The sequence below is a fragment of the Hevea brasiliensis genome, chromosome 16 (genome assembly GCF_030052815.1).
Source record: "Hevea brasiliensis isolate MT/VB/25A 57/8 chromosome 16, ASM3005281v1, whole genome shotgun sequence".
Classification (NCBI taxonomy): domain Eukaryota; kingdom Viridiplantae; phylum Streptophyta; class Magnoliopsida; order Malpighiales; family Euphorbiaceae; genus Hevea; species Hevea brasiliensis.
The window spans coordinates 68887737-68900000 of NC_079508.1; the positions used below are offsets into that span (position 1 = coordinate 68887737).

At 26.3% G+C, this 12264-nt stretch overlaps 1 protein-coding gene and 1 long non-coding RNA gene across 2 annotated transcripts; both read left to right on the plus strand.

Annotated features, from left to right (window-relative positions):
* Positions 1 to 1641: 1641 nt before the first annotated feature.
* LOC131174522 (uncharacterized) lies at positions 1642 to 3305 on the plus strand. The gene is made up of 3 exons (XR_009144859.1): positions 1642 to 1840; positions 2165 to 2871; positions 3122 to 3305. It is a non-coding gene; the product is annotated as an uncharacterized LOC131174522 (long non-coding RNA).
* Positions 3306 to 9487: 6182 nt separating this feature from the next.
* Positions 9488 to 11238, plus strand: LOC131169227 (elicitor-responsive protein 3-like). The gene is made up of 5 exons (XM_058137752.1): positions 9488 to 9706; positions 10031 to 10096; positions 10381 to 10507; positions 10625 to 10739; positions 10990 to 11238. The coding sequence occupies exons 1-5, from the start codon at positions 9640 to 9642 to the stop codon at positions 11035 to 11037; spliced, it is 423 nt and encodes a 140-aa protein (XP_057993735.1). The 5' UTR covers positions 9488 to 9639; the 3' UTR covers positions 11038 to 11238.
* Positions 11239 to 12264: the final 1026 nt, after the last annotated feature.

Sequence of the window (12264 nt, forward strand, 5' to 3'; positions counted from 1 at the left end):
GAAATTAGTGTAAATTCAACTGCAATAAAGCTTTTTATTTATCAAATTTTAAATAAAAGTGTGTCGAAATATAAAATATTTTTAATGTTCTAAAAATAAAAAGTAATTGTATTGCTAATAAATATCTATCGCACTTATTTTGCATTAAAATTTTAAGACTAAAGCTATTTTTTAAGGAAAAAATATTATTTTAAATATTGTTAAAAAAATAATTTAAAAAAATATTTTACTATTTTAGTATTTTAATAATTAAAATTTATTAAATTTAATTTTAAATTAATTTTTAATTATCATTTTTTAAAAAAATTCTTTTCAAAACAACAATTTTAATAGTATTGCCAAACAAATCTTTAAACTTTCAATATAAAATAGCATTTGTTTAAAAATATTTTTATTATTAATTATAATAAATATTGTGTGTGAATTTTATCATGATTAAAAACAAAAAATATTTATTATATGTATAATGTTTATATTAAAAAAAAATAATTTTTTGTGTAATCATGAAAAAATCGTGCAAGGTGGGTATCATTTTCTGCTTGAATCTTACATTATAATTAGCGAAAAAGCAAAAAAAAAAGAAAGATTATTTTTAAATAGAATTAAATAGAGTAAGATTATTTTTAAATAGAATTAAATAGAGTCTTATGATTTATATTTGATAAATTAATATTTTGGTTAAATTTATTAATAAAAAGTGTATTAGTAATCGATAGTTGTGATCCCACATTGCTCAGGAGTTGTTAAAATTTCCAGATAAGGATTTGACTATTAAATAAATTCAACAGCTTCTTGTAATTATCAACTATTTGAGAGATTTTATTTCACGTATGTATAAATACACTTTCATTTCGTTAAAAATGCTGAAAAGATAAGCTCTTCATTGGAGTACTGCACAAACAATAGCTGTCTAAATAATGAAGAAAATCTCACAAAATTCACCTCTCTTATAGACTGATACTAGTGATGAATATTGAGGAGCTGTTCTTCTAAAAAAAAAAAAAGAAGGTAAAAGACATATATGCGATCATACTAGCGGATAGTTCTCTAAAAAATGATGAGTTATCCATGATGATAAAAAAATAATACTCTATGAAATGAAATTTAAATTTTTTTGATTCTATTTTTTATTGTCAGAGTGAACAGAGAATTGATTTAAAGCAGAAAAAATTATTATCTCTCAAAAAATAATTTATTATAAATTTAAATATATTATGCACTTGATCAAAGAAATTAGTGTGAATTCGACTGCAATTAAGCTTTTTATTTATCAAATTTTAAATAAAAGTGAGTCGAAATATAAAATAATTTTTTTTTATAAATTTTCCTACAAACAAATATTGAAAAAAAAATGTCTCATTAAGCTTAAAATCAATTTTTCATCACATAAGCCCTTATACTTTCCTAATTAAGTCTAACCAAATTTATACTTAATAAAATAATAATTTTTTATTAAAAATAATAATTTTAACATTAAATAATTTTTATCTATATATTTTAAATTTTTTTAATTTAAAAAATAATATTTTATTATTAAAAAATTATATTTTATTAAATATAAATTTATTCGATCTTATCAAAAATTATAATTACTTATTTAACTCTAAACTTAATTTTTAAAAACATTATTAGCCTTCCTCGTTAATCATTCACTCTCCTATAAGATGCACAGATACCCAAAGGGCAGAGATCCAAGAACTCATTTCAATCTAAATTCCTGTTGAGTTTTAAGTCTTTTCTTTTTCGCTTTTTGGATTCAATTCTGGTCCAAAAATGCCTCTAGGAACTGTTGAAGTCCTACTTGTTGGTGCTAAGGGTCTTGAAAACACTGATTTTCTCAGTAAGTTCAAATATATCTCGAAAAAATTTTTCGTTGTTTATTTGTTTGTTGATTATAAAATTGAGATGTGGGTTTTCAATAATGAGATCATTATGTCCATAATGAGTGATGTTAATAGATATTCATAAGCCTCTCTCTCTTTTATTTGTTCTACCTTTTTGTGTGTTGTTCTTGATCTGTAATTTTCTTTACATCGACCATTTTCCTTGTAGCTGAATCAATCGCTTTGGCCTACCAGTGGAATGTTGTTTAGGTGTTTTTCCCCCCCTAATAATAATAATTCTGGATTGATTTTTGACGAGGTTAAAATTCTTATGTGAGCAGATGGCGTGGACCCTTATGTCGTCCTCGCTTGCCGTACCCAGGAGCAGAAAAGCAGTGTTGCTTCAGGTATTTATGTCTCTAATCGCTCTGAATTCTTAGCTGCATTTCTAATTTTTACTTATCAGATTAGATTAGAAAAGATCAAGTAATATGTTAATACTTGCTTTGGTGTGGTAAGCACAAGAGATTATTGGCAAAACTATGCCTTCAATATGTATGCAATTGGCCTTGCAGTCAAGTGGAGCGTTTGTACCCAAGATGGAGATCATACCCTTCTCCTTAAAATTTCTGTTGTGCAAAAGAAAAGTTATACAATTTTGTGCAATATTGACAAATATAAAATCCTACAGGGAAAGGAGTGAACCAGAATGGAATGAGAAATTCTCATTTGAGGTATCAGATGGTGACACAGAACTCACATTGAAAATCATGGACAGTGATGTTGGTGCTGCAGATGATTTTGTTGGAGAAGCAACGTGAGTGCAAGTTCCCCATCTATATGTAACAAATTAGAATCTTCATAAATTCGGTTGAATTTTCTATGCAACACTGAAAATATAAAATATTGATTACGGGTTCTGTGATCCATTCAGCATTCCCTTGAGCCATTGTTTTTGGAAGGAAACCTCCCATCTACGGCGTACAAAGTTGTCAAAGAACAAGAATACAAGGGAGAGATTACAGTGGGCCTCACCTTCACCCCAGAGGTAATTACTGTGTTTCTACCTAAGCATAAGGAAAAGGGGAAGAGTGTAGGATTATTGAAGATGATTCAGTTGTCGATTACTTTACTCCAAGTTAGCAAATCATGTTAAGTCACTTCTTCTTAGTTTATGTCTTCGTGGACAAACATTGAATCGATAGATAAATATAGTTTTTCTAGTTTTTCCAGGCCGTAATGATAATAGTGTTGTTTCTTATTCCTCATTCTAGTATTGTGAAAACCGTGGTTTCCAGGTAGAGATGGACAACGTCGGAGTGGATGGATACGATTTTCGGTTATAATATTAACTAGCATCTTGGTGTGGAAATGGCAAGGACTGCTTTTGGTTTGGAGATGGCAAAGAGACTCTGTTTTTAACGTCGATGTGTTGTGAGAACTTGTTTTGATGTTGCAAATAATACCGATGTGTTTTAAGAACCTTTTGGTGTTGATTGATTTGGATTTGTGTTTGGCATTAATAATAGTAATTTTTTTTTTTGTGGATATGTCTCAACAATTTTAATCAGAAAGTGTTAAAAAATTTAAATCATATTTTAATTATAAAAACTCTAAAATAATAAAATAATTTTATTTTTCGTTCCCATGCCATGTTTTCCCTTCAAAATAATATGGTCTACGAAATCGTTTTCAGTGCAAGCCTTGCTGCTGGCTATATTGAACAATATGGAAAACTTAAGCGAGACAAAGGCATAGGAGTCCTCCATTTTCATGAAGACTGTACAAATGTGTGTAAAAATACTAAACAATACAAAACTATATAAACTACAAGACTAATAGATTAAGAAAATTATGGTCAAATGCTTCCTGCAAAATCATGAATCCTCTGTTCATTACACACATGGGGAAAATAAATCGTTTGGATCCTTGATGCTTCACTTTAAGAAAAGCCAAAAAAAAAAAAAAAAAAAGAACTTCGTTTTCTATTCATTGCCGTGAAAATGGAAGAAAGTACAACATGAACATATTGCATTTGGGAAAACTTTCGCACAGTTGTCGCCCCTACATCTTCTGAACAAACTACCAAAGTTGAAAGACTATTTTACAACGGTTCAAATTATAGTCAATATCATATTACAAAAGCTAAAATACAACCACAAAGGTTATTGTTGAAAAAGGCTGCGTATTATCACAGATAATTATAATACCTAAACTGGTAACAATTACCTTGACTCTAGGAGTTCACCCTCCCACGCAGTCCCTTATTCTCCTTCAAGTGTGGCGGTTGTTGAGAACCAACGCTACTGCAACTTGGTAAGCTCACACTTCCTGACGGCACGAAGGAAGGACTATTCAAGGGTACTTGTGTCTGGGAAGCAAGTTGCTTCTCCGGAGCATCAAAGTGAACTGATATATCAGTTTGAAAAAAGCTGGGTAAGCCAAAATCAGGAAGTGCCAAACTACCATCCTTCAGGGTCTGAGAAGCGTCAACTGGTTGCTGAAAGTAACTTTCCCTCAGGGTTTGAGAAGTGTCAACTTGTTGCTGGAAGTAATCCTCCCTCTGGTTTTGAGATTTTGCAAACATTTTAGCTAGAAAATTTTTATACATACTTAATTTATCATGAATTTAATAAATAATAAATATCATGAGATTTATATAAAAAATAAATAAATTTTATATAATTATATTTTAAATTCATGATTGATTAAATTAAAATAAATTTTCCTCAAAAGTTATTATTATATTTCAATTCTGATAATAACTATACGTGTGTGGGTCTTGCAAATAATGACAAACCGTAAAATCTTTTTCTTCAAAAAAAAAAAGAAAAATATATTTTAAATTTTGTGGCATCCTGATAAAAAAGTCTTAGTTATTTTAATTTTAGAGAAATTTTAATATATTATTATTATTTTTAAATATATCAATTTTGCTAATTTATTATCATTATAATAATTAATTTATATTTATAAAATGTATTTTAATTTTTATCTTTCTAATTCAAAGAGACTTTAAAAAACAAATTCTCCATGCTTCGTAGCTCAACAGTTTTTCTTGAAATATTCCCCATTAGATTCTCATATTTTATTAAATTTAATTATTTAATCACTACTTTTTTAAAATTGAATTAAAATGTCAATGTATTTTGTAAAATAAAACTCTTTAATTTTTTTTATTATATTTTTAATAAAAAAAATTAATCAATTTATTTTAATCTAAATCATAAAGACAGTTAAAATTAAGTGATTAAATAATATAAATAATTAAAACTATGGAAATTAAACAGTATAAATATCTAAGGCTAAATAGATAAAATTATTTTAATTGAATTTTAAAGAAATAACTAAATAATTGATCTTAGCCAATTATAAACCTAATAGTAATTTATTTATTTATTTATTTATTTTATGTCTTCCAACTGTTCCCACTTTCATTTTCTTGCTTTTTCCTATCCCCTATGTCTTTCTAGACTATTTAGATTTTATCATATCAGTATATAAAAAATTTAAAGTCACTTTTGAACGATTAAATTAAATTGAGTTTATGTGATACCAATTTTCATATAGCAAAGAACCTTTTGAACGATTTATTCAAAAGTTATGTTTGTTTCAAGAAAAATAATTTTTATATGAAAAATATTTTTTATCATGAAAATATTTTTTATTATTTTATTATAATATTAAATTAATGATATATATATTTATTATATATATATATATATATATATAAATAAAAGTATGTCTACATTTTAATAAAATTATCAAAATTTAAAAAATAAAAAATAACTTTCTCTTTTTAAAAATAAAAGTCATTTTCTTTAAATATAACTTAATTTTCTCTTTGATTAGAAAAAATATTTTCCGTGAAACAAATGGAGCCAAAAATCAATTTTTCATACTTAATAAAATAAATTTTATTATTAAAAATAATAATTTTAACATTAAATAATTTTTATCTATATATTTTTATTTTTTTTTATTTTCAAAAATAATATTTTATTATTAAACTTTCAATATAAAATAGCATTTGCTTAAAAATGTTTTTATTATTAATTACAATAAATATTATGTGTGAATTTTATCATGATTAAAAATAAAAATATTTATTATATGTATAATGGTTATATTAAAAAATAATAATTTTTTGTGTAATCATGAAAAAATCGTGTAAGTTGTGTATCATTTTCTGCTTGAATCTTACATTATAAATAATGAAAAAGCAAAAAGAAAGAAAGATTATTTTTAAATATAATTAAATAGAGTCTTATGATTTATATTTGGTAAATTAATATTTTGATTAAATTTGTTAATAAAAAGTGTATTAGTAATCGATAGTCGTGACCCCACATTGCTCAGGAGTTATTAAAATTTCCAAACAAGGATTTGATAATTAAATAAATTCCACAGCTTCTTGTAATTATCAACTATCTGAGTGACTTTATTCTACGTATGTATAGATATACTTTTTTTTTTGTTAAAAATGCTAAAAAAATAAGCCATTCATTGGAGTACCGCACAAATAAAAACTGTCTAAATAATGAAGAAAATCTCACAAAATTAACCTCTCTTATAGACTGATACTAGTGATGAATATTGAGAAGTTATTCTTCTCAAAAAAATAGAAGAAGAAAAGACATATATGTGATCATGCTAGCGGGTAATTTTCTAAGAAATGATGAGTTATCTATGATGATAAAAAACAGTGCTCTATGAAATGAAATTTAGATTTTTTGATTCTATTTTTTATTGTCAGAGTGAATAGAGAATTGATTTAAAGCAGAAAAAAATTTATCATCTCTTAAAAAATAATTTATTATAAAATTAAATATATTATGCATATGATCTAAGAAATTAATGTAAATTCAACTGTAGTTAAGCTTTTTATTTATCAAATTTTAAATAAAAGTGAGTCAAAATATAAAATAATTTTAAAGTTCTAAAAATAAAAAGTAATTGAATTGCTAATAAACATCTATCGCACTTATTTTGCATTAAAATTTTAAGACTAAAGCTATTTTTTAAGGAAAAAATATTATTTTAAATATTGTTAAAAAAATAATTTTAAAAAATATTTTACTATTTTAGAATTTTAATAATTAAAATTTATTAAATTTATTTTTAAATTAATTTTTAATTAATATTTAAAAAAATACTTTTTAAAACAACAATTTTAATAGTATTGCCAAACAAATCTTTAAACTTTCAATATAAAATAGCATTTACTTAAAATATTTTTATTATTAATTATAATAAATATTATGTGTGAATTTTATCATGATTAAAAATAAAAAATATTTATTATATGTATAATGGTTATATTAAAAAAAAAATAATTTTTTGTGTAATCATGAAAAAATCGTGCAAGGTGGGTATCATTTTCTTCTTGAATCTTCCATTATAAATAGTGAAAAAAGAAAAAAAAAGAAAAATTATTTTTAAATAGAATTAAATAGAGTCTTATGATTTATATTTGATAAATTAATATTTTGGTTAAATTTGTTAATAAAAGGTGTATTAGTAATCGATAGTCGTGACCTCGCATTGCTCAGGAGTTATTAAAATTCTCAGACAAGGATTTGACTATCAAATAAATTCAACAGTTTCTTGTAATTATCAACTATCTGAGAGACTTTATTTCACGTATGTATAAATATACTTTTCTTTCGTCAAAAATACTGAAAAAATAAGCCCTTCATTGGAGTACTGCACAAACGACAGCTGTCTAAATAATGAAGAAAATCTCACAAAATTCACCTCTCTTATAGACTGATACTAGTGATGAATATTGAGGAGCTATTATTCTAAAAAAAAAAATAGAAGAAAAAAGACATATATGTGATCATGCTAGCAGATAGTTTCCTAAGAAATGATGAGTTATCTATGATGATAAAAATCATTACTCTATGAAATGAAATTTAGATTTTTTAATTTTATTTTTTATTGTCAGAGTGAACAGAGAATTGATTTAAAGCAGAAAAAATTTATCATTTCTCAAAAAATAATTTATTATAAATTTAAATATATTATGCACCTGATCTAAGAAATTAGTGTAAATTCAACTGCAATTAAGCTTTTTATTTATCAAATTTTAAATAAAAGTGTGTCGAAATATAAAATATTTTTAATGTTCTAAAAATAAAAAGTAATTGTATTGCTAATAAATATCTATCGCACTTATTTTGCATTAAAATTTTAAGACTAAAGCTATTTTTTAAGGAAAAAATATTATTTTAAATATTGTTAAAAAAATAATTTAAAAAAATATTTTACTATTTTAGTATTTTAATAATTAAAATTTATTAAATTTAATTTTAAATTAATTTTTAATTATCATTTTTTAAAAAAATTCTTTTCAAAACAACAATTTTAATAGTATTGCCAAACAAATCTTTAAACTTTCAATATAAAATAGCATTTGTTTAAAAATATTTTTATTATTAATTATAATAAATATTGTGTGTGAATTTTATCATGATTAAAAACAAAAAATATTTATTATATGTATAATGTTTATATTAAAAAAAATAATTTTTTGTGTAATCATGAAAAAATCGTGCAAGGTGGGTATCATTTTCTGCTTGAATCTTACATTATAATTAGTGAAAAAGCAAAAAAAAAAGAAAGATTATTTTTAAATAGAATTAAATAGAGTAAGATTATTTTTAAATAGAATTAAATAGAGTCTTATGATTTATATTTGATAAATTAATATTTTGGTTAAATTTATTAATAAAAAGTGTATTAGTAATCGATAGTTGTGATCCCACATTGCTCAGGAGTTGTTAAAATTTCCAGATAAGGATTTGACTATTAAATAAATTCAACAGCTTCTTGTAATTATCAACTATTTGAGAGATTTTATTTCACGTATGTATAAATACACTTTCATTTCGTTAAAAATGCTGAAAAGATAAGCTCTTCATTGGAGTACTGCACAAATAATAGCTGTCTAAATAATGAAGAAAATCTCGCAAAATTCACCTCTCTTATAGACTGATACTAGTGATGAATATTGAGGAGCTGTTCTTCTAAAAAAAAAAAGAAGGTAAAAGACATATATGCGATCATACTAGCGGATAGTTCTCTAAAAAATGATGAGTTATCCATGATGATAAAAAAATAATACTCTATGAAATGAAATTTAAATTTTTTTGATTCTATTTTTTATTGTCAGAGTGAACAGAGAATTGATTTAAAGCAGAAAAAATTATTATCTCTCAAAAAATAATTTATTATAAATTTAAATATATTATACACTTGATCTAAGAAATTAGTATAAATTCGACTGTAATTAAGCTTTTTATTTATCAAATTTTAAATAAAAGTGAGTCGAAATATAAAATAATTTTTTTTTTATAAATTTTCCTACAAACAAATATTGAAAAAAAAATGTCTCATTAAGTTTAAAATCAATTTTTCATCACATAAGCCCTTATACTTTCCTAATTAAGTCTAACCAAATTTATACTTAATAAAATAATAATTTTTTATTAAAAATAATAATTTTAACATTAAATAATTTTTATCTATATATTTTAAATTTTTTTAATTTAAAAAATAATATTTTATTATTAAAAAAATTATATTTTATTAAATATAAATTTATTCGATCTTATCAAAAATTATAATTACTTATTTAACTCTAAACTTAATTTTTAAAAACATTATTAGCCTTCCTCGTTAATCATTCACTCTCCCTATAAGATGCACAGATACCCAAAGGGCAGAGATCCAAGAACTCATTTCAATCTAAATTCCTGTTGAGTTTTAAGTCTTTTCTTTTTCGCTTTTTGGATTCAATTCTGGTCCAAAAATGCCTCTAGGAACTGTTGAAGTCCTACTTGTTGGTGCTAAGGGTCTTGAAAACACTGATTTTCTCAGTAAGTTCAAATATATCTCGAAAAAATTTTTCGTTGTTTATTTGTTTGTTGATTATAAAATTGAGATGTGGGTTTTCAATAATGAGATCATTATGTCCATAATGAGTGATGTTAATAGATATTCATAAGCCTCTCTCTCTTTTATTTGTTCTACCTTTTTGTGTGTTGTTCTTGATCTGTAATTTTCTTTACATCGACCATTTTCCTTGTAGCTGAATCAATCGCTTTGGCCTACCAGTGGAATGTTGTTTAGGTGTTTTTCCAACACTAATAATAATAATTCTGGATTGATTTTTGACGAGGTTAAAATTCTTATGTGAGCAGATGGCGTGGACCCTTATGTCGTCCTCGCTTGCCGTACCCAGGAGCAGAAAAGCAGTGTTGCTTCAGGTATTTATGTCTCTAATCGCTCTGAATTCTTAGCTGCATTTCTAATTTTTACTTATCAGATTAGATTAGAAAAGATCAAGTAATATGTTAATACTTGCTTTGGTGTGGTAAGCACAAGAGATTATTGGCAAAACTATGCCTTCAATATGTATGCAATTGGCCTTGCAGTCAAGTGGAGCGTTTGTACCCAAGATGGAGATCATACCCTTCTCCTTAAAATTTCTGTTGTGCAAAAGAAAAGTTATACAATTTTGTGCAATATTGACAAATATAAAATCCTACAGGGAAAGGGAGTGAACCAGAATGGAATGAGAAATTCTCATTTGAGGTATCAGATGGTGACACAGAACTCACATTGAAAATCATGGACAGTGATGTTGGTGCTGCAGATGATTTTGTTGGAGAAGCAACGTGAGTGCAAGTTCCCCATCTATATGTAACAAATTAGAATCTTCATAAATTCGGTTGAATTTTCTATGCAACACTGAAAATATAAAATATTGATTACGGGTTCTGTGATCCATTCAGCATTCCCCTTGAGCCATTGTTTTTGGAAGGAAACCTCCCATCTACGGCGTACAAAGTTGTCAAAGAACAAGAATACAAGGGAGAGATTACAGTGGGCCTCACCTTCACCCCAGAGGTAATTACTGTGTTTCTACCTAAGCATAAGGAAAAGGGGAAGAGTGTAGGATTATTGAAGATGATTCAGTTGTCGATTACTTTACTCCAAGTTAGCAAATCATGTTAAGTCACTTCTTCTTAGTTTATGTCTTCGTGGACAAACATTGAATCGATAGATAAATATAGTTTTTCTAGTTTTTCCAGGCCGTAATGATAATAGTGTTGTTTCTTATTCCTCATTCTAGTATTGTGAAAACCGTGGTTTCCAGGTAGAGATGGACAACGTCGGAGTGGATGGATACGATTTTCGGTTATAATATTAACTAGCATCTTGGTGTGGAAATGGCAAGGACTGCTTTTGGTTTGGAGATGGCAAAGAGACTCTGTTTTTAACGTCGATGTGTTGTGAGAACTTGTTTTGATGTTGCAAATAATACCGATGTGTTTTAAGAACCTTTTGGTGTTGATTGATTTGGATTTGTGTTTGGCATTAATAATAGTAATTGTTTTTTTTTTTATATGTCTCAACAATTTTAATCAGAAAGTGTTAAAAAATTTAAATCATATTTTAATTATAAAAACTCTAAAATAATAAAATAATTTTATTTTTCGTTCCCATGCCATGTTTTCCCTTCAAAATAATATGGTCTACGAAATCGTTTTCAGTGCAAGCCTTGCTGCTGGCTATATTGAACAATATGGAAAACTTAAGCGAGACAAAGGCATAGGAGTCCTCCATTTTCATGAAGACTGTACAAATGTGTGTAAAAATACTAAACAATACAAAACTATATAAACTACAAGACTAATAGATTAAGAAAATTATGGTCAAATGCTTCCTGCAAAATCATGAATCCTCTGTTCATTACACACATGGGGAAAATAAATCGTTTGGATCCTTGATGCTTCACTTTAAGAAAAGCCAAAAAAAAAAAAAAAAAAAGAACTTCGTTTTCTATTCATTGCCGTGAAAATGGAAGAAAGTACAACATGAACATATTGCATTTGGGAAAACTTTCGCACAGTTGTCGCCCCTACATCTTCTGAACAAACTACCAAAGTTGAAAGACTATTTTACAACGGTTCAAATTATAGTCAATATCATATTACAAAAGCTAAAATACAACCACAAAGGTTATTGTTGAAAAAGGCTGCGTATTATCACAGATAATTATAATACCTAAACTGGTAACAATTACCTTGACTCTAGGAGTTCACCCTCCCACGCAGTCCCTTATTCTCCTTCAAGTGTGGCGGTTGTTGAGAACCAACGCTACTGCAACTTGGTAAGCTCACACTTCCTGACGGCACGAAGGAAGGACTATTCAAGGGTACTTGTGTCTGGGAAGCAAGTTGCTTCTCCGGAGCATCAAAGTGAACTGATATATCAGTTTGAAAAAAGCTGGGTAAGCCAAAATCAGGAAGTGCCAAACTACCATCCTTCAGGGTCTGAGAAGCGTCAACTGGTTGCTGAAAGTAACTTTCCCTCAGGGTTTGAGAAGTGTCAACTTGTTGCTGGAAGTAATCCTCCCTCTGGTTTTGAG